Source organism: Oncorhynchus keta, unplaced genomic scaffold (genome assembly GCF_023373465.1).
Source record: "Oncorhynchus keta strain PuntledgeMale-10-30-2019 unplaced genomic scaffold, Oket_V2 Un_scaffold_1004_pilon_pilon, whole genome shotgun sequence".
Classification (NCBI taxonomy): domain Eukaryota; kingdom Metazoa; phylum Chordata; class Actinopteri; order Salmoniformes; family Salmonidae; genus Oncorhynchus; species Oncorhynchus keta.
Window position 1 is genome coordinate 264,764 of NW_026290753.1, and position 26,210 is coordinate 290,973.

Below are 26,210 nucleotides of genomic sequence, written 5' to 3' on the forward strand. Positions count from 1 at the left end.
TAGTAATGGTGGACTGAAAGGTGTGTTTGTTGCCAACAGATCATATATTTTAGTAATGGTGGACTGAAAGGTGTGTTTGTTGCCAACAGATCATATATTTTAGTAATGGGGGACTGAAAGGTGTGTTTGTTGCCAACAGATCATATATTTTAGTAATGGGGGACTGAAAGGTGTGTTTGTTGCCAACAGATCATATATTTTAGTAATGGTGGACTGAAAGGTGTGTTTGTTGTCAACAGATCATATATTTTAGTAATGGGGGACTGAAAGGTGTGTTTGTTGTCAACAGATTATATATTTTAGTAATGGTGGACTGAAAGGTGTGTTTGTTGTCTACAGATCATATATTTTAGTAATCATGGACTGAAAGGTGTGTTTGTTGCCAACAGATCATATATTTTAGTAATGATGGACTGAAAGGTGTGTTTGTTGCCAACAGATCATATATTTTAGTAATGGGGGACTGAAAGGTGTGTTTGTTGCCAACAGATCATATATTTTAGTAATGGTGGACTGAAAGGTGTGTTTGTTGCCAACAGATCATATATTTTAGTAATGGGGGACTGAAAGGTGTGTTTGTTGCCAACAGATCATATATTTTAGTAATGGTGGACTGAAAGGTGTGTTTGTTGTCAACAGATCATATATTTTAGTAATGGGGGACTGAAAGGTGTGTTTGTTGCCAACAGATCATATATTTTAGTAATGGTGGACTGAAAGGTGTGTTTGTTGTCAACAGATCATATATTTTAGTAATGGGGGACTGAAAGGTGTGTTTGTTGCCAACAGATCATATATTTTAGTAATGGTGGACTGAAAGGTGTGTTTGTTGCCAACAGATCATATATTTTAGTAATGGGGGACTGAAAGGTGTGTTTGTTGTCAACAGATCATATATTTTAGTAATGGGGGACTGAAAGGTGTGTTTGTTGCCAACAGATCATATATTTTAGTAATGGGGGACTGAAAGGTGTGTTTGTTGTCAACAGATCATATATTTTAGTAATGGTGGACTGAAAGGTGTGTTTGTTGCCAACAGATCATATATTTTAGTAATGGTGGACTGAAAGGTGTGTTTGTTGTCAACAGATCATATATTTTAGTAATGGGGGACTGAAAGGTGTGTTTGTTGCCAACAGATCATATATTTTAGTAATGATGGACTGAAAGGTGTGTTTGTTGACAACAGATCATATATTTTAGTAATGGTGGACTGAAAGGTGTGTTTGTTGCCAACAGATCATATATTTTAGTAATGGGGGACTGAAAGGTGTGTTTGTTGTCAACAGATCATATATTTTAGTAATGGTGGACTGAAAGGTGTGTTTGTTGCCAACAGATCATATATTTTAGTAATGGTGGACTGAAAGGTGTGTTTGTTGTCAACAGATCATATATTTTAGTAATGGGGGACTGAAAGGTGTGTTTGTTGTCAACAGATCATATATTTTAGTAATGGGGGACTGAAAGGTGTGTTTGTTGCCAACAGATCATATATTTTAGTAATGGGGGACTGAAAGGTGTGTTTGTTGCCAACAGATCATATATTTTAGTAATGGGGGACTGAAAGGTGTGTTTGTTGCCAACAGATCATATATTTTAGTAATGGTGGACTGAAAGGTGTGTTTGTTGCCAACAGATCATATATTTTAGTAATGGGGGACTGAAAGGTGTGTGTGTGTTTGTTGCCAACAGATCATATATTTTAGTAATGGTGGACTGAAAGGTGTGTTTGTTGTCAACAGATCATATATTTTAGTAATGGGGGACTGAAAGGTGTGTTTGTTGCCAACAGATCATATATTTTAGTAATGGGGGACTGAAAGGTGTGTTTGTTGCCAACAGATCATATATTTTAGTAATGGGGGACTGAAAGGTGTGTTTGTTGCCAACAGATCATATATTTTAGTAATGGTGGACTGAAAGGTGTGTTTGTTGCCAACAGATCATATATTTTAGTAATGGGGGACTGAAAGGTGTGTTTGTTGCCAACAGATCATATATTTTAGTAATGGTGGACTGAAAGGTGTGTTTGTTGCCAACAGATCATATATTTTAGTAATGGGGGACTGAAAGGTGTGTGTGTGTTTGTTGCCAACAGATCATATATTTTAGTAATGGTGGACTGAAAGGTGTGTTTGTTGTCAACAGATCATATATTTTAGTAATGGGGGACTGAAAGGTGTGTTTGTTGCCAACAGATCATATATTTTAGTAATGGTGGACTGAAAGGTGTGTTTGTTGCCAACAGATCATATATTTTAGTAATGGTGGACTGAAAGGTGTGTTTGTTGCCAACAGATCATATATTTTAGTAATGGGGGACTGAAAGGTGTGTTTGTTGCCAACAGATCATATATTTTAGTAATGGTGGACTGAAAGGTGTGTTTGTTGCCAACAGATCATATATTTTAGTAATGGTGGACTGAAAGGTGTGTTTGTTGCCAACAGATCATATATTTTAGTAATGGGGGACTGAAAGGTGTGTTTGTTGCCAACAGATCATATATTTTAGTAATGGGGGACTGAAAGGTGTGTTTGTGTGTTTGTTGCCAACAGATCATATATTTTAGTAATGGGGGACTGAAAGGTGTGTTTGTGTGTTTGTTGCCAACAGATCATATATTTTAGTAATGGGGGACTGAAAGGTGTGTCTGTTGCCAACAGATCATATATTTTAGTAATGGGGGACTGAAAGGTGTGTTTGTTGCCAACAGATCATATATTTTAGTAATGGTGGACTGAAAGGTGTGTGTGTTGCCAACAGATCATATATTTTAGTAATGGTGGACTGAAAGGTGTGTTTGTTGCCAACAGATCATATATTTTAGTAATGGGGACTGAAAGGTGTGTCTGTTGCCAACAGATCATATATTTTAGTAATGGGGGACTGAAAGGTGTGTTTGTTGCCAACAGATCATATATTTTAGTAATGGTGGACTGAAAGGTGTGTGTGTTGCCAACAGATCATATATTTTAGTAATGGTGGACTGAAAGGTGTGTTTGTTGCCAACAGATCATATATTTTAGTAATGGGGGACTGAAAGGTGTGTTTGTTGCCAACAGATCATATATTTTAGTAATGGTGGACTGAAAGGTGTGTCTGTTGCCAACAGATCATATATTTTAGTAATGGTGGACTGAAAGGTGTGTGTGTTGCCAACAGATCATATATTTTAGTAATGGTGGACTGAAAGGTGTGTTTGTTGCCAACAGATCATATATTTTAGTAATGGTGGACTGAAAGGTGTGTGTGTTGCCAACAGATCATATATTTTAGTAATGGTGGACTGAAAGGTGTGTTTGTTGCCAACAGATCATATATTTTAGTAATGGGGGACTGAAAGGTGTGTTTGTTGCCAACAGATCATATATTTTAGTAATGGTGGACTGAAAGGTGTGTTTGTTGCCAACAGATCATATATTTTAGTAATGATGGACTGAAAGGTGTGTTTGTTGCCAACAGATCATATATTTTAGTAATGGTGGACTGAAAGGTGTGTTTGTTGCCAACAGATCATATATTTTAGTAATGGGGGACTGAAAGGTGTGTTTGTTGCCAACAGATCATATATTTTAGTAATGGGGGACTGAAAGGTGTGTTTGTTGCCAACAGATCATATATTTTAGTAATGGGGGACTGAAAGGTGTGTTTGTTGCCAACAGATCATATATTTTAGTAATGGTGGACTGAAAGGTGTGTTTGTTGCCAACAGATCATATATTTTAGTAATGGTGGACTGAAAGGTGTGTTTGTTGCCAACAGATCATATATTTTAGTAATGGGGGACTGAAAGGTGTGTTTGTTGCCAACAGATCATATATTTTAGTAATGGTGGACTGAAAGGTGTGTTTGTTGCCAACAGATCATATATTTTAGTAATGGTGGACTGAAAGGTGTGTTTGTGTGTTTGTTGCCAACAGATCATATATTTTAGTAATGGTGGACTGAAAGGTGTGTTTGTGTGTTTGTTGCCAACAGATCTAAACACACCCTGTACTCTGACCTGCAGACTCCAGGTCGTTACGGTCGTGTTATAGTCACCTCTAGGAGAGGCAGCATCCTGGACCCTCTACACACAGACCTAGTACTCAAGGTAACGCTGTGTGTGCGTGTGTTGGTCAGAGAATGATATAGCGGCCTATTGTATGTTTGCTTAACACACTCCTCTCTCGCAGTGTATATATAATCTGAACCAGTCACTCACTCAGTCAGCCAGGCCAGGCAGTGTATATATAATCTGAACCAGTCACTCAGTCAGTCAGCCAGGCCAGGCAGTGTATATATAATCTGAACCAGTCACTCAGTCAGTCAGCCAGGCCAGGCAGTGTATATATAATCTGAACCAGTCACTCACTCAGTCAGCCAGGCCAGGCAGTGTATATATAATCTGAACCAGTCACTCACTCAGTCAGCCAGGCCAGGCAGTGTATATACAATCTGAACCAGTCACTCAGTCAGTCAGCCAGGCCAGGCAGTGTATATATAATCTGAACCAGTCACTCACTCAGTCAGCCAGGCCAGGCAGTGTATATACAATCTGAACCAGTCACTCAGTCAGTCAGCCAGGCCAGGCAGTGTATATATAATCTGAACCAGTCACTCAGTCAGTCAGCCAGGCCAGGCAGTGTATATATAATCTGAACCAGTCACTCAGTCAGTCAGCCAGGCCAGGCAGTGTATATATAATCTGAACCAGTCACTCACTCAGTCAGCCAGGCCAGGCAGTGTATATATAATCTGAACCAGTCACTCACTCAGTCAGCCAGGCCAGGCAGTGTATATATAATCTGAACCAGTCACTCACTCAGTCAGCCAGGCCAGGCAGTGTATATATAATCTGAACCAGTCACTCACTCAGTCAGCCAGGCCAGGCAGTGTATATATAATCTGAACCAGTCACTCAGTCAGTCAGCCAGGCCAGGCAGTGTATATATAATCTGAACCAGTCACTCAGTCAGTCAGCCAGGCCAGGCAGTGTATATATAATCTGAACCAGTCACTCACTCAGTCAGCCAGGCCAGGCAGTGTATATATAATCTGAACCAGTCACTCACTCAGTCAGCCAGGCCAGGCAGTGTATATATAATCTGAACCAGTCACTCACTCAGTCAGCCAGGCCAGGCAGTGTATATATAATCTGAACCAGTCACTCAGTCAGTCAGCCAGGCCAGGCAGTGTATATATAATCTGAACCAGTCACTCAGTCAGTCAGCCAGGCCAGGCAGTGTATATATAATCTGAACCAGTCACTCAGTCAGTCAGCCAGGCCAGGCAGTGTATATATAATCTGAACCAGTCACTCACTCAGTCAGCCAGGCCAGGCAGTGTATATATAATCTGAACCAGTCACTCACTCAGTCAGCCAGGCCAGGCAGTGTATATATAATCTGAACCAGTCACTCAGTCAGTCAGCCAGGCCAGGCAGTGTATATATAATCTGAACCAGTCACTCACTCAGTCAGCCAGGCCAGGCAGTGTATATATAATCTGAACCAGTCACTCACTCAGTCAGCCAGGCCAGGCAGTGTATATATAATCTGAACCAGTCACTCAGTCAGTCAGCCAGGCCAGGCAGTGTATATATAATCTGAACCAGTCACTCAGTCAGTCAGCCAGGCCAGGCAGTGTATATATAATCTGAACCAGTCACTCACTCAGTCAGCCAGGCCAGGCAGTGTATATATAATCTGAACCAGTCACTCACTCAGTCAGCCAGGCCAGGCAGTGTATATATAATCTGAACCAGTCACTCAGTCAGTCAGCCAGGCCAGGCAGTGTATATATAATCTGAACCAGTCACTCACTCAGTCAGCCAGGCCAGGCAGTGTATATATAATCTGAACCAGTCACTCACTCAGTCAGCCAGGCCAGGCAGTGTATATATAATCTGAACCAGTCACTCACTCAGTCAGCCAGGCCAGGCAGTGTATATATAATCTGAACCAGTCACTCACTCAGTCAGCCAGGCCAGGCAGTGTATATATAATCTGAACCAGTCACTCACTCAGTCAGCCAGGCCAGGCAGTGTATATATAATCTGAACCAGTCACTCAGTCAGTCAGCCAGGCCAGGCAGTGTATATATAATCTGAACCAGTCACTCAGTCAGTCAGCCAGGCCAGGCAGTGTATATATAATCTGAACCAGTCACTCACTCAGTCAGCCAGGCCAGGCAGTGTATATATAATCTGAACCAGTCACTCACTCAGTCAGCCAGGCCAGGCAGTGTATATATAATCTGAACCAGTCACTCACTCAGTCAGCCAGGCCAGGCAGTGTATATACAATCTGAACCAGTCACTCAGTCAGTCAGCCAGGCCAGGCAGTGTATATATAATCTGAACCAGTCACTCACTCAGTCAGCCAGGCCAGGCAGTGTATATACAATCTGAACCAGTCACTCAGTCAGTCAGCCAGGCCAGGCAGTGTATATATAATCTGAACCAGTCACTCAGTCAGTCAGCCAGGCCAGGCAGTGTATATATAATCTGAACCAGTCACTCAGTCAGTCAGCCAGGCCAGGCAGTGTATATATAATCTGAACCAGTCACTCACTCAGTCAGCCAGGCCAGGCAGTGTATATATAATCTGAACCAGTCACTCACTCAGTCAGCCAGGCCAGGCAGTGTATATATAATCTGAACCAGTCACTCACTCAGTCAGCCAGGCCAGGCAGTGTATATATAATCTGAACCAGTCACTCACTCAGTCAGCCAGGCCAGGCAGTGTATATATAATCTGAACCAGTCACTCAGTCAGTCAGCCAGGCCAGGCAGTGTATATATAATCTGAACCAGTCACTCAGTCAGTCAGCCAGGCCAGGCAGTGTATATATAATCTGAACCAGTCACTCACTCAGTCAGCCAGGCCAGGCAGTGTATATATAATCTGAACCAGTCACTCACTCAGTCAGCCAGGCCAGGCAGTGTATATATAATCTGAACCAGTCACTCACTCAGTCAGCCAGGCCAGGCAGTGTATATATAATCTGAACCAGTCACTCACTCAGTCAGCCAGGCCAGGCAGTGTATATATAATCTGAACCAGTCACTCAGTCAGTCAGCCAGGCCAGGCAGTGTATATATAATCTGAACCAGTCACTCAGTCAGTCAGCCAGGCCAGGCAGTGTATATATAATCTGAACCAGTCACTCACTCAGTCAGCCAGGCCAGGCAGTGTATATATAATCTGAACCAGTCACTCACTCAGTCAGCCAGGCCAGGCAGTGTATATATAATCTGAACCAGTCACTCAGTCAGTCAGCCAGGCCAGGCAGTGTATATATAATCTGAACCAGTCACTCACTCAGTCAGCCAGGCCAGGCAGTGTATATATAATCTGAACCAGTCACTCACTCAGTCAGCCAGGCCAGGCAGTGTATATATAATCTGAACCAGTCACTCAGTCAGTCAGCCAGGCCAGGCAGTGTATATATAATCTGAACCAGTCACTCAGTCAGTCAGCCAGGCCAGGCAGTGTATATATAATCTGAACCAGTCACTCACTCAGTCAGCCAGGCCAGGCAGTGTATATATAATCTGAACCAGTCACTCACTCAGTCAGCCAGGCCAGGCAGTGTATATATAATCTGAACCAGTCACTCAGTCAGTCAGCCAGGCCAGGCAGTGTATATATAATCTGAACCAGTCACTCACTCAGTCAGCCAGGCCAGGCAGTGTATATATAATCTGAACCAGTCACTCACTCAGTCAGCCAGGCCAGGCAGTGTATCTGAACCAGTATACTCAGTCTGTATATATAACCAGTCACTCACTCAGTCAGCCAGGCCAGGCAGTGTATATATAATCTGAACCAGTCACTCACTCAGTCAGCCAGGCCAGGCAGTCAGCCAGGCCAGGCAGTGTATATATAATCTGAACCAGTCACTCAGTCAGTCAGCCAGGCCAGGCAGTGTATATATAATCTGAACCAGTCACTCAGTCAGTCAGCCAGGCCAGGCAGTGTATATATAATCTGAACCAGTCACTCACTCAGTCAGCCAGGCCAGGCAGTGTATATATAATCTGAACCAGTCACTCAGTCAGTCAGCCAGGCCAGGCAGTGTATATATAATCTGAACCAGTCACTCACTCAGTCAGCCAGGCCAGGCAGTGTATATATAATCTGAACCAGTCACTCACTCAGTCAGCCAGGCCAGGCAGTGTATATATAATCTGAACCAGTCACTCACTCAGTCAGCCAGGCCAGGCAGTGTATATATAATCTGAACCAGTCACTCACTCAGTCAGCCAGGCCAGGCAGTGTATATATAATCTGAACCAGTCACTCACTCAGTCAGCCAGGCCAGGCAGTGTATATATAATCTGAACCAGTCACTCACTCAGTCAGCCAGGCCAGGCAGTGTATATATAATCTGAACCAGTCACTCAGTCAGTCAGCCAGGCCAGGCAGTGTATATATAATCTGAACCAGTCACTCAGTCAGTCAGCCAGGCCAGGCAGTGTATATATAATCTGAACCAGTCACTCACTCAGTCAGCCAGGCCAGGCAGTGTATATATAATCTGAACCAGTCACTCACTCAGTCAGCCAGGCCAGGCAGTGTATATATAATCTGAACCAGTCACTCAGTCAGTCAGCCAGGCCAGGCAGTGTATATATAATCTGAACCAGTCACTCACTCAGTCAGCCAGGCCAGGCAGTGTATATATAATCTGAACCAGTCACTCACTCAGTCAGCCAGGCCAGGCAGTGTATATATAATCTGAACCAGTCACTCACTCAGTCAGCCAGGCCAGGCAGTGTATATATAATCTGAACCAGTCACTCACTCAGTCAGCCAAACCAGGCAGTGTATATATAATCTGAACCAGTCACTCAGTCAGTCAGCCAAACCAGGCAGTGTATATATAATCTGAACCAGTCACTCAGTCAGTCAGCCAAACCAGGCAGTGTATATATAATCTGAACCAGTCACTCACTCAGTCAGCCAAACCAGGCAGTGTATATATAATCTGAACCAGTCACTCAGTCAGTCAGCCAGGCCAGGCAGTGTATATATAATCTGAACCAGTCACTCACTCAGTCAGCCAGGCCAGGCAGTGTATATGTAATCTGAACCAGTCACTCACTCAGTCAGCCAGGCCAGGCAGTGTATATATAATCTGAACCAGTCACTCAGTCAGTCAGCCAGGCCAGGCAGTGTATATATAATCTGAACCAGTCACTCAGTCAGTCAGCCAGGCCAGGCAGTGTATATATAATCTGAACCAGTCACTCAGTCAGTCAGCCAAGCCAGGCAGTGTATATATAATCTGAACCAGTCACTCAGTCAGTCAGCCAGGCCAGGCAGTGTATATATAATCTGAACCAGTCACTCAGTCAGTCAGCCAAGCCAGGCAGTGTATATATAATCTGAACCAGTCACTCAGTCAGTCAGCCAGGCCAGGCAGTGTATATATAATCTGAACCAGTCACTCACTCAGTCAGCCAGGCCAGGCAGTGTATATATAATCTGAACCAGTCACTCAGTCAGTCAGCCAGGCCAGGCAGTGTATATATAATCTGAACCAGTCACTCACTCAGTCAGCCAAGGCAGGCAGTGTATATATAATCTGAACCAGTCACTCACTCAGTCAGCCAGGCCAGGCAGTGTATATATAATCTGAACCAGTCACTCACTCAGTCAGCCAGGCCAGGCAGTGTATATATAATCTGAACCAGTCACTCACTCAGTCAGCCAGGCCAGGCAGTGTATATATAATCTGAACCAGTCACTCAGTCAGTCAGCCAAGCCAGGCAGTGTATATATAATCTGAACCAGTCACTCAGTCAGTCAGCCAGGCCAGGCAGTGTATATATAATCTGAACCAGTCACTCAGTCAGTCAGCCAGGCCAGGCAGTGTATATATAATCTGAACCAGTCACTCAGTCAGTCAGCCAAGCCAGGCAGTGTATATATAATCTGAACCAGTCACTCAGTCAGTCAGCCAGGCCAGGCAGTGTATATATAATCTGAACCAGTCACTCACTCAGTCAGCCAGGCCAGGCAGTGTATATATAATCTGAACCAGTCACTCACTCAGTCAGCCAGGCCAGGCAGTGTATATATAATCTGAACCAGTCACTCAGTCAGTCAGCCAGGCCAGGCAGTGTATATATAATCTGAACCAGTCACTCAGTCAGTCAGCCAGGCCAGGCAGTGTATATATAATCTGAACCAGTCACTCAGTCAGTCAGCCAAGCCAGGCAGTGTATATATAATCTGAACCAGTCACTCAGTCAGTCAGCCAAGCCAGGCAGTGTATATATAATCTGAACCAGTCACTCAGTCAGTCAGCCAGGCCAGGCAGTGTATATATAATCTGAACCAGTCACTCAGTCAGTCAGCCAGGCCAGGCAGTGTATATATAATCTGAACCAGTCACTCAGTCAGTCAGCCAGGCCAGGCAGTGTATATATAATCTGAACCAGTCACTCAGTCAGTCAGCCAGGCCAGGCAGTGTATATATAATCTGAACCAGTCACTCAGTCAGTCAGCCAGGCCAGGCAGTGTATATATAATCTGAACCAGTCACTCAGTCAGTCAGCCAGGCCAGGCAGTGTATATATAATCTGAACCAGTCACTCACTCAGTCAGCCAAGCCAAATCAAATTTTATTGGTCACATACACATGATTAGCAGACATTATTGCGGGTGTAGCGAAGTGCTTGTGCTTCTATCTCCAACTGTGCAGTAATAACTAACAAGTAACATCTAACAAATGACACAACATATACCCAATACACACACATCTAAGAAGGAATGAATTAAGACTATATACATATGGACGAGTGATGTCAGAGCGGAACGGACTAAGACACAGTAGAATAGTATAGGTTACAGTACATATGAGATGAGTAATGCCAGATAAGTAGACATTATTAAGTGAATGAGACACAGTAGAATAGTATAGGTTACAGTACATATGAGATGAGTAATGCCAGATAAGTAGACATTATTAAGTGAATAAGATACCGTAGAATAGTAGGTATATATAAGCCAGGAGGTATATATAGTCTGAACCAGTCAGTCACCAAGCCAGGAGGTATATATAGTCTGAACCAGTCAGTCACCAAGCCAGGAGGTATATATAGTCTGAACCAGTCAGTCAGCCAAGCAAGGAGTTATATATAGTCTGAACCAGTCAGTCACCAAGCCAGGAGGTATATATAGTCTGAACCAGTCAGTCAGCCAAGCAAGGAGTTATATATAGTCTGAACCAGTCAGTCACCAAGCCAGGAGGTATATACAGTCGGAACCAGTCAGTCACCAAGCCAGGAGGTATAGTCTGAACCAGTCAGTCACCAAGCCAGGAGGTATATACAGTCGGAACCAGTCAGTCAGAAAAACCAGGAGGTATAGTCTGAACCAGTCAGTCACCAAGCCAGGAGGTATATACAGTCGGAACCAGTCAGTCAGAAAAACCAGGAGGTATAGTCTGAACCAGTCAGTCACCAAGCCAGGAGGTGTATATAGTCTGAACCTGTCAGTCAGCCAAGCCAGGAGGTATCTATAGTCTGAACCAGTCAGTCAGCCAAGCATTACATTTACATTTACATTTAAGTCATTTAGCAGACGCTCTTATCCAGAGCGACTTACAAATTGGTGCATACACCTTATGACATCCAGTGGAACAGCCACTTGCATCTAAATCTTTTTAGGGGGGGGGAGAGAAGGATTACTTACCCTTACTTACCCTATCCTAGGTATTCCTTGAAGAGGTGGGGTTTCAGGTGTCTCCGGAAGGTGGTGATTGACTCCGCTGTCCTGGCGTCGTGAGGGAGTTTGTTCCACCATTGGGGGGCCAGAGCAGCGAACAGTTTTGACTGGGCTGAGCGGGAACTGTACTTCCTCAGTGGTAGGGAGGCGAGCAGGCCAGAGGTGGATGAACGCAGTGCCCTTGTTTGCAAGGAGTTATATATAGTCTGAACCAGTCAGTCAGCCAAGCCAGGAGTTATATATAGTCTGAACCAGTCAGTCACCAAGCCAGGAGGTGTATATAGTCTGAACCAGTCAGTCAGCCAAGCCAGGAGGTATCTATAGTCTGAACCAGTCAGTCAGCCAAGCAAGGAGTTATATATAGTCTGAACCAGTCAGTCACCAAGCCAGGAGGTGTATATAGTCTGAACCAGTCAGTCACCAAGCCAGGAGGTATATACAGTCGGAACCAGTCAGTCAGAAAAACCAGGAGGTATAGTCTGAACCAGTCAGTCAGCCAAGCCAGGAGGTATATACAGTCGGAACCAGTCAGTCAGAAAAACCAGGAGGTATAGTCTGAACCAGTCAGTCACCAAGCCAGGAGGTGTATATAGTCTGAACCAGTCAGTCAGCCAAGCCAGGAGGTATCTATAGTCTGAACCAGTCAGTCAGCCAAGCAAGGAGTTATATATAGTCTGAACCAGTCAGTCAGCCAAGCCAGGAGTTATATATAGTCTGAACCAGTCAGTCACCAAGCCAGGAGGTGTATACAGTCTGAACCAGTCAGTCAGCCAAACCTGGAGGTATATGCAGTGCCTTAGGAAAGATTTCATACACCTTGACTTTTTCCACATTTTGTTACATTACAGCCTTATTCTAACATGGATTAAATAAATAAAAATTGTCAGCAATCTACACACAATACCTCATAATGACAAAGAAAAAATTGGTTTAGACATTTTTGAAAATCTATTAAAAAAAATTATAAGTATTCAAACCCTTTGCTAGGTGACTCGAAATTGAGCTCAGGTGCATCCTGTTTCCATTGATCATCCTTGAGATGTTTCTATAACTTAATTGGAGCCCACCTGTGGTACATTCAATTGATTGGGCATGATTTGGAAAGGCACACATCTGACTATATAAGGTCCCACAGTTGACAGTGAATGTCAGAGCAAAAACCAAGCCATGAGGTCAAAGGAATTGTCTGTAGAGCTCTGAGACAGGATTGGTTCGAGGCAAAGATTGCATCATTGAAAGTCCCCAAGAACACTGTGGTCTCCATCATTCTTAAATGGAAGAAGTTTGGAACCGCCAAGACTCTTCCTAGAGCTGGCCGCCCGGCCAAACTGAGTCGGGGGAGAAGGGCATTGGTTAGGGAGGTGACCAAGAACCGGAGCACGGTCAGCACACTGATCAAGCACAGCAAGGTCAGCACACTGATCAAGCACAGCAAGGTCAGCACACTGATCAAGCACAGCAAGGTCAGCACACTGATCAAGCACAGCAAGGTCAGCACACTGATCAAGCACAGCAAGGTCAGCACACTGATCAAGCACAGCAAGGTCAGCACACTGATCAAGCACAGCACTTACACAAATGACTGATGATTGGCTGAGAGAAATTCATGATAAAATGACTTCAGTGAAGCTGTTTGGGCCCCTTGTTTTTTTTTCAATTTTTACTAACGACATGCCACTGACTTTGAGTAAAGCCAGAGTTTCTACGTATGCGGATGACTCATACACGTCAGCTAATACAGAGACTGAAAGGACTGTAACACTCAACAAAGAGCTGAAGTTAGTTTCAGAGTGGGTGGCAAGGAATAAGTTAGGCCTAAATATTTCTGAAACTAAAAGCATTTTATTTGGAACAAAACACTCACTAAACACTAAACCTCAACTACATCTTGTAATAAATAATGTGGAAATTGAGCAAGTTGAGATGACTAAACTGCTTGGAGTAACACTAGATTCTTAACTGTCATGGTCAAAACATATTGATGCAGTAGTAGCTAAGATGGGGAGAAGTCTGTCTATAATAAAGTGATGCTCTGCCTTCTTAAAACCTCTAGCGACGAGCAATCCCGTATCCGGGAGCGTAATCATAGCCTCAAGTGCATTACCATAACGCAGCGGACATAAACTTTTCATTTTCATGAAAATCGCAAATGAAATGAAATAAATATATTCAAACACAAGCTTAGCCTTTTGTTAACAACACTGTCATCTAAGATTTTCAAAATATGCGTTACAGCCAACGCTAGACAAGCATTTGTGTAAGTTTATCATGGCATAATGCTATGCTAGGCTCTGCTGGCAGCAGGCAACATTTTCACAAAAATAAAAAAAGCAACCAAATTAAATCATTTACCTTTGAAGAACTTCAGATGCTTTCACTCAGGGGACTCCCAGTTAGATAGAAAATGTTCCTTTTTTCCAAAAATTATATTTTTGTAGGCGAAAAACATCCCGTTTGTTCATCCTGCTTGGCTGAGAAATCGACCGAAAAAAATACTTCAACTATAACGCCAAACTTTTTTCTAAATTTGCTCCATAATATCGACAGAAACACGGCAAACGTTGTTTAGGATCCATCCTCAAGGTGTTTTTAACATATGTATTCGATAATATATCCGTCGAGGCAGTTGGTTTCTCATAAGAAACGATTGGAAAAATGGCTACCTCAGTATTTTACGCAAGGTTTTCTCCGGGAGACACCATGCGACCACTCGCCCTATATGGTCTCTTACAGCCATTCTCCAATGGAAATGCCTAAAAATATGTCACAATGCTGTAGACACCTTGGGGAAAACGTGGAAAATGTAAGCTGACTCCTAGCTCCTTCACAGCCATATAAGGAGTCATTGGCATGAGGCGGTTTCAAAAAATGCGGCACTACCTGATTGGATTTTTATCTGGGTTTCGCCTGTAACATCAGTTCTGTGGCACTCACAGATAATATCTTTGCAGTTTTGGAAACGTCAGAGTGTTTTCTTTCCAAAGCTGTCAATTATATGCATAGTCGAGCATCTTTTCGTGACAAAATATCTTGTTTAAAACGGGAACGTTTTTCATCCCAAAATTAAAAGAGCGCCCCCTATATCCAACTGTTTTTTTATTTTTTTAAATTTTTTTTTATTTTACCTTTATTTAACCAGGCAAGTCAGTTAAGAACAAATTCTTATTTTCAATGACGGCCTAGGAAAAGTGGGTTAACTGCCTGTTCAGGGGCAGAACAACAGATTTGTACCTTGTCAGCTCGGGGGTTTGAACTCGCAACCTTCCGGTTACTAGTCCAACACTCTAACCACTAGGCTACCACTATCAACAAGGCAGGTCCTACAGGAAATAGATTTGTCACACCTGGACTACTGTTCAGTCATTTGGTCAGGTGCCACAAAAAAGGACTTAGGAAAATTGCAATTGGCTCAGAACAAGGCATCACGGCTGGCCCTTGGATGTACACAGAGAGCTAATATTAATAATATGCATGTCAATCTCTCCTGGCTGAAAGTGGAGGAGAGATTGACTTCATCACTACTTTTATTTATGAGAGGTATTGATTGACATGTTGAATGCACTGAGCTGTCTGTCTAAACTACTGGCATACAGCTCGGACACCCATGCATACCCCACAAGACATGCCAGAAGAGGTCTCTTCACAGTCCCCAAGTACAGAACAGACTATGGGAGGTGCACAGTACTACATAGAACCATGACTACATGGAACTCTATTCCACATCAACTAACTGACGCAAGCAAAAATGTTTTATTTCAAAAACAGATACAAAAAAACACCTTATGGAACAGAGACTGAAGAAGCAACACAAACACACACACACACACACACGATAACATACGCACTATACATACACATGGATTTAGTAATGTATATATGTGATAGTGGTGGAGTTGGGGCCTGAGGGCACACAGTGTGTTGTGAAATCTGTGAATGTATTGTAATGTATTTAAAATTGTATAAACTGCCTTAATTTTGCTGGACCCCAGGAAGAGTAGTCGCTGCTTTGGCAGCAGCTAATGGGGATCCATAATATATACAAATACAAAGCAGGCAATAGGCTTGACCTCATCTCTACAAGAGGCTGTTCTCCTACTAATCTCACTGCAACGGCCCTCCAGGTCTCTGATCACTACTTTATTTCCTTTTCTGTCTCCCTTTTCTCCAACTACTCAGCCCCTACCCTGATGTTGGTCATGCGATGTTGCAATCTTCGCTCTCTCTCCCCCACTACTCTTTTCTCCCCTATCCTATAATCTCTCCCTTCTGCTTCTCCCTCCTATCTCCTGATTCTGCCTCTTCAACTCTCCTCCCTTTCTGCATCCTATGACTCGCACTGTCCTCTTTCCTCCCGGCCGGCTCTAACCTCTCCTCTTGCGCCGTGGCTGAGTGACTCATTGCGAGCTTACAGAACAGTGGAGGAAAACAAAACTTTCGGAGGACCGTCGTTTCATTCCCTCCTCTACCTTCTCTTCCTTTGTATAGGCTGCTAAAGCCACTTTCTACCTCGGAAACTACTACCCTAGGAAACATTCTCCTCTCTCCTTAATCCTCCACCCCCTCCTTCCTCCCTCTCTGGAAAACTTTGTCAACCACTTTGAAAAAAAGTTGACATCCGCTACTCATTCACTCTGCCTATTGAGTCCACTGGTCTCCCTCACATAGCACTACCCTACGCCTTTACCTCTTTCTCCTCGCTCGACCCCATCCCCTTCTCCCGACCATCTCTGGAGACCTTCTCCCATTCCTCACTTCACTCATCAATTCATCCCTGACCACTGGCTGCGTCCTTTGACTTGAGTTGCTCCCCTCCTCAAGAAACCCTCAAGTCCTCTGACGTCCAAAACTACAGACCTTCTTTCTTTTCTTTCCAAAACACTTGCGTGTGCTATTGGTGATCAACTCTCTTGTTATCTCTCTCAGAACAATATTCTTGACCAGTCAGGCTTCAAAACGAGTCACTCAACCGAGACTTATCTCTGTCATGGAGGCTCTCCACACTGCCAAAGCGGACTCTTTCTCCTCTGCTCTCATCCTCCTAGATCTATCCCCTGTCTTCGACACCGTCAGGGCTGGGCGTCTCAGGCTCTGCACAGTCTTGGAATGCATCCTACCTGGCAGGCTGCTCTGACCAGGTGATGTGGAGAGGACTAATGGTGTCCCCTCATCTTCTCTTTATACACCAAGTCATCCGGCTCTGTCATATCCTCACATGGTCTCTCCTATCATTGCTATGCAGATTAAACTGAACTACTTTTCTCCCCCCCCTCTGAAACCCAGGTGGCATCACGCGGCTCTGCGTGCCTGGCAGATATCTCAACTTGGATGTCGGCCCACCACCTCAAGCTCAACAAGACGGAACTGCTCTTCCTCTCCATCACAGTTGACAACTCCAGTGTCGCTCTCCCAGAGTGCAAAGAACCTTGGCGTGACCCTGGACAACACCCTGTCATTCTCTGTAAACATCAAAGTAGTGACCCACTCCTGCAGTTTCATACTCTACAACATCCGTAAAGTACGACCCTACCTCACACAGGAAGCGGTGCAGGTCGTAATCTAGGCACTTGTCATCTCCCGACAGGACTACTGCAACTCGCTGTTGTCAGGGCTCCCCGCTTGTGCCATCAAACCTGAGCAACATATCCAGAACGCTGTAGCCCTCCTGGTTTACAACCTTCACAAGTTCTCTCATGTCACCCCACTCATCTGCACACTCCACTGGCTTCCAGTCGAAGCTCGCATCCACTACAAGACAATGGTGCTTACCTACGGAAGAGCAAGTGGAACTGCCCCTCCCTACCTTTAGACTGTGCTCAAACCCTACACCCCAACCCAAGCACTTCATTCTACCACCTCAGGTCTCTTGGGGGAGGGCAATATTTGCCCAGTCCAAGCTCTTCTCTGTCTTGGCACCCCAATGATGGAACCAGCTTCCCCCTGAAGCTAGAACAGTGGAACATCTTCCGAAAGCATCTGAAACCCTACCTTCAAACAATATCTTAAATAATCCTCCTCCCCTCAACTTAACCAGCACTTGACCCCTCCCATCCAGAGGCTGCACTCCTAGTGGCCGGGACTTTAATGCAGGGAAACTTAAATCAGTTTTACCTCATTTCTATCAGCATGTTAAATGTGCAACCAGAGGGGAAAAAAGTCTAGACCACCTTTAAATCAGACACAGAGACGTGTACAAAGCTCTCCCTCCATTTGGCAAATCTGACCACAATTCTATCCTCCTGATTCCTACTTACAAGCAAAAATGTAAGCAGGAAGCACCAGCAACTCGGTCTATAAAAAAGTGGTCAGATGAAGCAGATGCTAAACAACATGACTGTTTTTCAGCACAGCCTGGAATATGTTCCGGGATTCTTCCGATGACATTGAGGAGTACATCACATCAGTCACTGGCTTTATCAATAAGTGCATCGAGCACGTCATCTCCTCAGTGACCGTACATGCATACCCCGACCAGAAGCCATGGATAACAGGCAACATTCACACTAAGCTAAAGGGTAGAGCTGCCGCTTTCAAGGAGCGGGACTCTAACCCGGAAGCTTATAAGAAATCCCGCTATGCCCTCCGACGAACTGTCAAAGAGGTAATGCCTCAATACAGAACTAAGATCGAATTGTACTACACCGGTTCCGATGCTCTTCGGATGTGGCAGGGCTCACAAACTATCAGACTACAAAGGGAAGCACAGCCGTGAGGCCTGCCAAGTGACACGAGCCTACCAGATGAGCTAAGTAACCTCTATGCTCGCTTCAAGGCAAGTAACACTTTAACATGCATGAGAACATCAGATGTTCTGGACGACGTAATCACGCTCTCCGCGGCCGATGTGAGTAAGACCTTTAAACAGGTCAACATTCACAAGGCCGCAGGGCCAGATGGCTTAGCAGGACGTGTACTTTGAGCATGCGCTGACCAACTGGCAAGTGTCTTTACTGGCATTTTCAACCTCTCCCTGTCTGAGTCTGTAATGCCAACATGTTTCAAGCAGACCAGCATAGTCCCTATGCCCAAGGAAGCGAAGGTAACCTGCCTACACATGTTCTTACAGAATACAATAATCCCTGTGCCCAAGAACATTACGGTAACCTGACTAAATGACTACTTACCCATAGCACTCACATCTGTAGCCATGAAATGCTTTGAAAGGCTGGTCATGGCTCACATCAACACCATTATCCCAGAAACCCTAGACCCACTCCAATTTGCATACTGCCCCAAACGATCCACAGATGATGAAATCTGTATTGCACTCCACACTGCCCTTTCCCACCTCGACAAAAGGAACACATATGTGAGAATGCTATTCATTGACAACAGCTCAGTGTTCAACACCATAGTACCCTCAAAGCTCATCACTAAGCTAAGGATCCTGGGACTAAACACCTCCTTCTACAACTGAATCCTGGACTTCCTGATGAGCCTCCCCCAGGTGGTAAGAGTAGGTAACAACACATCCGCCATGCTGATCCTCAACATGGGGGCCCCTCAGGAGTGCGTACTCAGTCCCCTCCTTTACTCCCTGTTCACTCATGGCTGCACAGCCAGACATGACTCCAAAACCATCATTAATTTTGCCGATGACACAGCAGTGGTAGGCCTGATCACCGACAATGATGAGACAGCCTATAGGGAGGAGATCAGAAACCTGACCGTGTGGTGCCAGGATAACACCCGTTCCCTCAACGTGATCAAGACAAAGGAGATGATTGTGGACTACAGGAAAAGGAGGATTGAGCAAGCCCCCATTCTCATCGACGGGGCTACAGTGGAGCAGGTTGAGGGCTAAAGTTCCTTGGTGTCCACATCAACAACAAACTAACATGGTCAAAGCACACCAAGACAGTCGTGAAGAGGGCATGACAAAACCTATTCCCCCTCAGGAGACTGAAAAGATTTGACATGGGTCCTCAGATCCTCAAAAGTTTTTACAGCTGCACCATTGAGAGCATCCTGACGGGTTGCATCACTGCCTGGTATGGCAACTGCTCGGCTTCCGACCTCAAGGCACAACAGAGGGTAGTGTGTACGGCCCAGTACATCACCGGGGCCAAGCTTCCTGCCATCCAGGACCTCTATACCAGGCGGTGTCAGAAGAAGGCCATAAAAATGGTCAGACTCCAGCTACCCTAGTCATAGACTGTTCTCTCTGCTAATGCATAGCAAGCAGTACCGGAGTGCCAAGTCTATAATAATAATAATAATATATATAATAATAAGTCTAGGTCCAAGAGGCTTCTAAACAGCTTCTACCCCCAACCCATAAGATTCCTGAACTGCTAATGAAATGGCTACCCAGACTATTTGCACCCCCCCCCCCCTCTTCTACGCTGCTGCTACTCTGTTATTATCTATGCATAGTCATTTTAACTCTCCCTACATGTACATATTACCTCGACACCGGTACCCCCTGTATATATCCCCGCTATTGTTATTTACTGCTGCTCTTTTAATTATTTGTTTTTCTTATCTCTTACTTTTTTTTTAGGTATTTTCTTAAATCTCTATTGTTGGTTAAGGGCTTGTAAGTAAGCATTTCACTGTAAGGTTGTAATACCTGTTGTATTTGGCGCATATGACAAATACAATTTGATTTGATTTATATCCAGTCTGTAACAACACTTATTTCCAATATTGATCAATGTTAGGGTTTAAAGCTCTGTTGTTGAGAGTGAGGTATGGTATTTAATGGGTAGTCTAGTGACCGTACACACACACAAGCGCTGGTAGATGCAGCATTCCAAGGTGTGTGATAACTCCGCCCACACACTGTGAATGGTATCGCTGTTTCCTAGTAACTGTAACCACGCACATGATCCCTATTGTCTTCTTGCCATGGAAACAGAACATAATGCTTCCTAATCTGTGGATACTTCTCCCAATACAGTGTTTGTACTGTATTATTGGACATATACAAACAGTATAATTATAGGAACATAATTATATACATACAGGTACATATGGTAGTAGGTAGATTACAGTATAGGTGTACACAGTGCATTCGGAAAGTATTCAGACCCCTTTTCACATTTTGTTACGTCACAGCCACATTATAATATGTATTAAATAACTTTTTTCCATCATCAATCGACATACAATACCCCATAATTACAGAGCAAAAACAATTAAGACATTTTTGCATATATATATATTTTTTAAATGAACAGAAATACCTTTAAGTATTCTGACCCTTTGCTATGAGACTCAAAATTGAGCTCCGGTGCATCCTGATTCCATTGATCATCCTTGAGATGTTTCTACAACTGGTTTGTAGTCCACCTGTGATAAATTCAATTGATTGGACATGACTTAGAAAGGCAGACACCTGACTATATAAGGTCCCACAGTTCCCAGTGCATGTCAGAGCAAAAACCAAGCCATGAGGTCAAAGGAATTGTCCGTAAAGCTCCGAGACAGGATTGTGTTGAGGCACAGATCTGCGGAAGGGTACCAAAACATTTCTGCAGCATTGAAGGTCCCCAAGAACACAGTGGCCTCCATCATTCTTAAATGGAAGAAGTTTGGAACCACCAAGACTCTTCCTAGAGCTGGCCGCCCGGCCAAAATGAGCAATCGTAGGAGAAGGGCCTTGGTCAGGGAGGTGACCAAGAACCCAATGGTCACTCTGACAGAGCTCCAGAGTTCCCCTGTGGAGATGGGAGAAACTTCCAGAAGGACAACCATCTCTGCAGCACTCCACGAATTAGCCAGACGGTAGCCACTCCTCATTAAAAGGCACATGACAGCCTGCTTGGAGTTTGCCAAACGCACCTAAAAGACTCTGACCATGAGAAACAAGATTCTCTGGTGAAACCAAGATTGAACTCTTTGGCCTGAACGCCAAGCGTCACGTCTGGAGGAAACCTGGCACCATTCCTACGGTGAAGCCCTACGGTGAAGCATGGTGGTGGCAGCGTCACGTCTGGAGGAAACCTGGCACCATCCCTACGGTGAAGCATGGTGGTGGCAGCATCATGCTGTGGGGATGTTTTTCAGCAGCAGGGACTGGGAGACTAGTCAGGAATGAGGGAAAGATGAACAGAGCAAAGTACAGAGATCCTCGATGAAAACCTGCTCCAGAACGCTCGGGACCTCCGAATGGGGCGAAGGTTCACCTTCCAACAGGACAACGACCCTAAGCACACAGCCAAGACAATGCAGGAGCGGCTTTGGGACAAGTCTCTGAATGTCCTTGAGTGGCCAAGCCAGTGCCCGGACTTGAACCTGATCGAACATCTCTGGAGAGATCTGAAAATAGCTGTGCTGCGAAGCTCCCCATCCAACCTGACAGAGCTTGAGAGGATCTGCAGAGAAGAATGGGTGAAAATCCCCAAAATACAGGTGTGCCAAGCTTGTAGCGTCATACCAAATAAGACTTAAGGCTGTAATCGCTGCCAAAGGTGCTTCAACAAAGTACTAAGTAAAGGGTCTGAATACTTATGTAAATGTGATATTTCAGTTTTAATAAAGGTGCACACGTTTCTAAAAACCTGTTTTTGCTTTATGGGGTATTGTGATGTCATTATGGGGTATTGTGATGTCATTATGGGGTGTTGTGATGTCATTATGGGTTGTTGTGATGTCATTATGGGCTATTGTGTGTAGATTAATGATGGGGGAAAAAACGATTTAATCAACTTTAGAATAAGGCTGTAACATAATAAAATGTGGAACATGTCTAGGGGTCTTAATACTCTCTCCGATGGCACTGTATATTATATGCATACAGGTACTTCCATGTTGTAAAATAACAGCCGTGTTTCCTGTGTAAAGGCAGTGATATCGCTACTGATTGAATGGATTGGTAAAGAAACACAGAAATAAAGAATTTTCTCTCTCTTCAGCTCCACCGTGCTGTCGTTCAGCTCCAGGTTCCAGTGTTGGGGTTCAACTACTCTTTCTCCCACCTCTGTCTTCTCGACGACAAGAATACCTGCATCATCGATGACATCATCCGAGCCCTGGAGGACAGCCAATCAGCTCGCTTCGCTAACCGTTCTTCACTTCCTCTACGCTACCCAATCACACGTTTGGCTGACGGGCGGATGGCCTACATTGGTCACCAGTTAGGAGGGGTGTGTACTGTGTATTTTCATTGGTCACCTGTTAGGATGAGTGTCTGATTTGAGACTAGAGTTGCACAATTCTAGCAACTTTCCACAAAGTTCCCAGGTTTTCCTCAAATCCAAGTTGGAAGATTTCCAGAATCAGAAGGGAATGAGCAGGAAATAAGTCCTCCAACCAGCCAACCTCTGGACAACCAGAGGGGTATCCTACAAAGTAAGAGAGAGATACTCAGGGTTTTCTGAAGCTAACCAGCTTCAGTTAACTTCACAGTCCATCCAAGTACTACAATGGTGGATATTGTTCGTCCTCCTGCCTCTGAATCTAGCAGGCTTGTAACTTTGCGTTAATGTCACACATGGCCAGTCGAAACGCTCTTCTTTGAGACGATGCTGAAACATCAATCCCTGGGTGATGTGTGCCACGTTTTAATTTGTGCCGAAATCAAAATGAAAGAAAATGATCTTTCCAAATTCAGCAGGTTATGGAGTGAAATGGCCTTTCAGAAGTTATTTATTACTTGACGTTATTGGCGTCTCAGGAGTGGGATAAAAGTTACTTGTGCATTGATAAGCACACCAATCCCTCCAATCTGTGGACCAGCTTGTTGTGTTGTGGCCATAGACATATAATCCATAGAAGGGTTTTGGAACCTCTAAACCTGAGAATTTCACTGTTAAACTCATGGGTACACTAGCAATAGCTGCCAGTCCTGACTTGGTTGGGAACTGCTATCTATGTCTATGGTTGGTTACGGCTGTTAGTTTGCCTTTAACAAATTAGAAAATATAATTGTGAGAAAAACATACAGTTTGGAAAGCAAATGTTTTCCTTACTAAATGTGTCATGTGATACATATTTTAATGAATTTTTTTACACCCCCAAAAAACATTTGATTAATAAAATTTTGAATAAGTAGTTTACCTCGAATGAAAGGGACGATGACACCATCTTTGCGAGAGGAAGGGAATCTAATTTCATTGGTCCTCAACTCGTGGCTCAGACATTTAATTCAGGATAAATGGAGTTATCTCTGAATTAGCCTGCACCCGAGCAGGATAGTTCTGAAGGACTTGTTGCCATAGAAATGTACCTGGCTCTCTCCTCAGTGACCTTGCTAACTCCTCAAACCTGTTTCGTAGGATATCCCTTTTTGGGAAAGTTATGTGAATTTTGCAACCTTTCTTCTGATAACAACCCTTTACTGGCCCTGACAACCGCCCTCAGGTGACCTTTCCCTTCTTTAGATGCAGCCTTTCTTCTTTTCCAGGTGCAGGCGTGGGGGGCGGGGCCTGCAGTACAGGGTCCTGGGGGTGTGTCTGGTCGAGGCCAGGGAGTCCGGAGCGCTAGGGCTCTGCAGCTGACCTACTACCTGCAGGCTCGCGGCGCCCTGACAGACAGGGTGGCTAGCCAATGGGAGCAGGCGTTCTGTGGCGAGCTGGGCCGGTTTGGGGCGGGACACCCTGAACTGAGCTTATACCCCTTCACTTCATCCTCTCTAAGGTGTGTGTGTGCATCTGTGAGTGTGTGTGTGTCTCTCTCTTCACTCTACCCCTCTAACTCAGCCCTCTCTCCCCCCAGGACAGACTTCCAGGCGTCGTCAGTGCTGGCTCGGCGCCCCCTGCTGGCCAGTGTATGTTTGTGTTTGGTGTTAGCCGTGGGCTGTTGTTCTATGAGGGACTGTGTGAGAGCTAAACCCTGGCTGGGGCTTTTGGCTCTGCTGTCTATCGCCCTCTCTGGTCTCACTGCTGCTGGCATCCTTAACCTGACTGGAACCACTTACAACTCAACCTACCTGGGGGTACCATTCATACTGCTGGGTGAGTTATAACTACCTATCTACCTGGGGGTACCATTCATAATGCTGGGTTTGTTATAACTACCTATCTACCTGGGGGTACCATTCATAATGCTGGGTTTGTTATAACTACCTATCTACCTGGGGGTACCATTCATACTGCTGGGTGAGTTATGACTACCTATCTACCTGGGGGTACCATTCATACTGCTGGGTTTGTTATAACTACCTATCTACCTGGGGGTACCATTCATAATGCTGGGTGAGTTATAACTACCTATCTACCTGGGGGTACCATTCATACCGCTGGGTTTGTTATAACTACCTATCTACCTGGGGGTACCATTCATACTGCTGGGTGAGTTATGACTACCTATCTACCTGGGGGTACCATTCATACTGCTGGGTTTGTTATAACTACCTATCTACCTGGGGGTACCATTCATACTGCTGGGTGAGTTATAACTACCTATCTACCTGGGGGTACCATTCATACCGCTGGGTTTGTTATAACTACCTATCTACCTGGGGTTGTAAGTCGCTCTGGATAAGAGCGTCTGCTAAATGACTTAAATGTAAATGTAAATGGGTACCATTCATAATGCTGGGTGAGTTATAACTACCTATCTACCTGGGGGTACCATTCATACTGCTGGAATGACTTCAGCGATGTCATTTACAAAATAGCCTCGAACTCTCTACTCAGCAAATTGGATGTAGTCTATCACAGTGCCATCCGTTTTGTCACCAGTGCCCCATATACTACGCACCATTGCAGCCTGTATGCAAACCCACTGGCTCCAGGTCATCTATAAGTCTTTGCTAGATGAAGCCCTGCCTTATCTTAGCTCACTGGTCACCATAGCAGCACCCACCCGTAGCACGCGCTCCAGCAGGTATATCTCACTGGTCACCCCCAAAGCCAATTCCTCCTTTGGCCGTATTTCCTTCCAGTTCTCTGCTGCCAATGACTGGAATGAATTGCAAAAATCACTGAAGCCGAAGACTTATATCTCCCTCACTAACTTTAAGCACCAGCTGTCAGAGCTTCTTACCGATCACTGCACCTGTACATAGCCCATCTGTAAATAGTCCACCCAACTACCTCATCCCCATATTGTTATTTATTTTTGCACCCCAGTATCTCTACTTGCACATCATCATCTGCACATCTATCACTCGTGTTAATGCTAAATTGTAATTATTTCACCACTATGGCCTATTTATTACCTTACCTCCCTAATCTTGCTACATTTGCACACACTCTATATATTTGTTTATTGTGTTATTGAATGTACGCTTGTTTACTCCATGTGTAACTCTGTGTTGTTGTTTGTGCCGCACTGCTTTCCTTTATCTTGGCCAGGTCGCAATTGTAAATGAGAACTTGTTCTCAACTAGCCTACCTGGTTAAGTAAAAAAAAAATATATATATATATATATATATATATATATATGTATACTGTTGTGTCTTTGGCTATGCCGGATTAAGTGATATGACATGCTATTCTATAAAATAATTCATCCGTAATTAATATCACCTGATTGAGCTAATCATGTAAATGTAATTAAATAGACAGCCGGGGCACCATGAAAGAATATTTATAGAGCT

General features: G+C 44.3%; 1 protein-coding gene and 1 long non-coding RNA gene across 3 annotated transcripts in view; both read left to right on the plus strand.

Annotated features, from left to right (window-relative positions):
• ptchd1 (patched domain containing 1) overlaps positions 1 to 26,210 on the plus strand; it is a 114,333-nt gene that overhangs the window by 41,682 nt on the left and 46,441 nt on the right. The window contains exons 4-7 of the mRNA XM_052513337.1: positions 3,983 to 4,097; positions 22,581 to 22,811; positions 24,071 to 24,303; positions 24,382 to 24,620. Coding sequence (XP_052369297.1) covers positions 3,983 to 4,097; positions 22,581 to 22,811; positions 24,071 to 24,303; positions 24,382 to 24,620 — 818 coding nt within the window. The remainder of the gene's footprint in view (positions 1 to 3,982; positions 4,098 to 22,580; positions 22,812 to 24,070; positions 24,304 to 24,381; positions 24,621 to 26,210) is intronic.
• Positions 53 to 1,417, plus strand: LOC127927247 (uncharacterized). 2 transcript variants are annotated; one of them, XR_008126670.1, is made up of 3 exons: positions 53 to 220; positions 1,121 to 1,170; positions 1,271 to 1,417. It is a non-coding gene; the product is annotated as an uncharacterized LOC127927247 (long non-coding RNA). The 2 variants fall into 2 exon arrangements; XR_008126671.1 differs by lacking the exon at positions 53 to 220 and adding an exon at positions 380 to 520.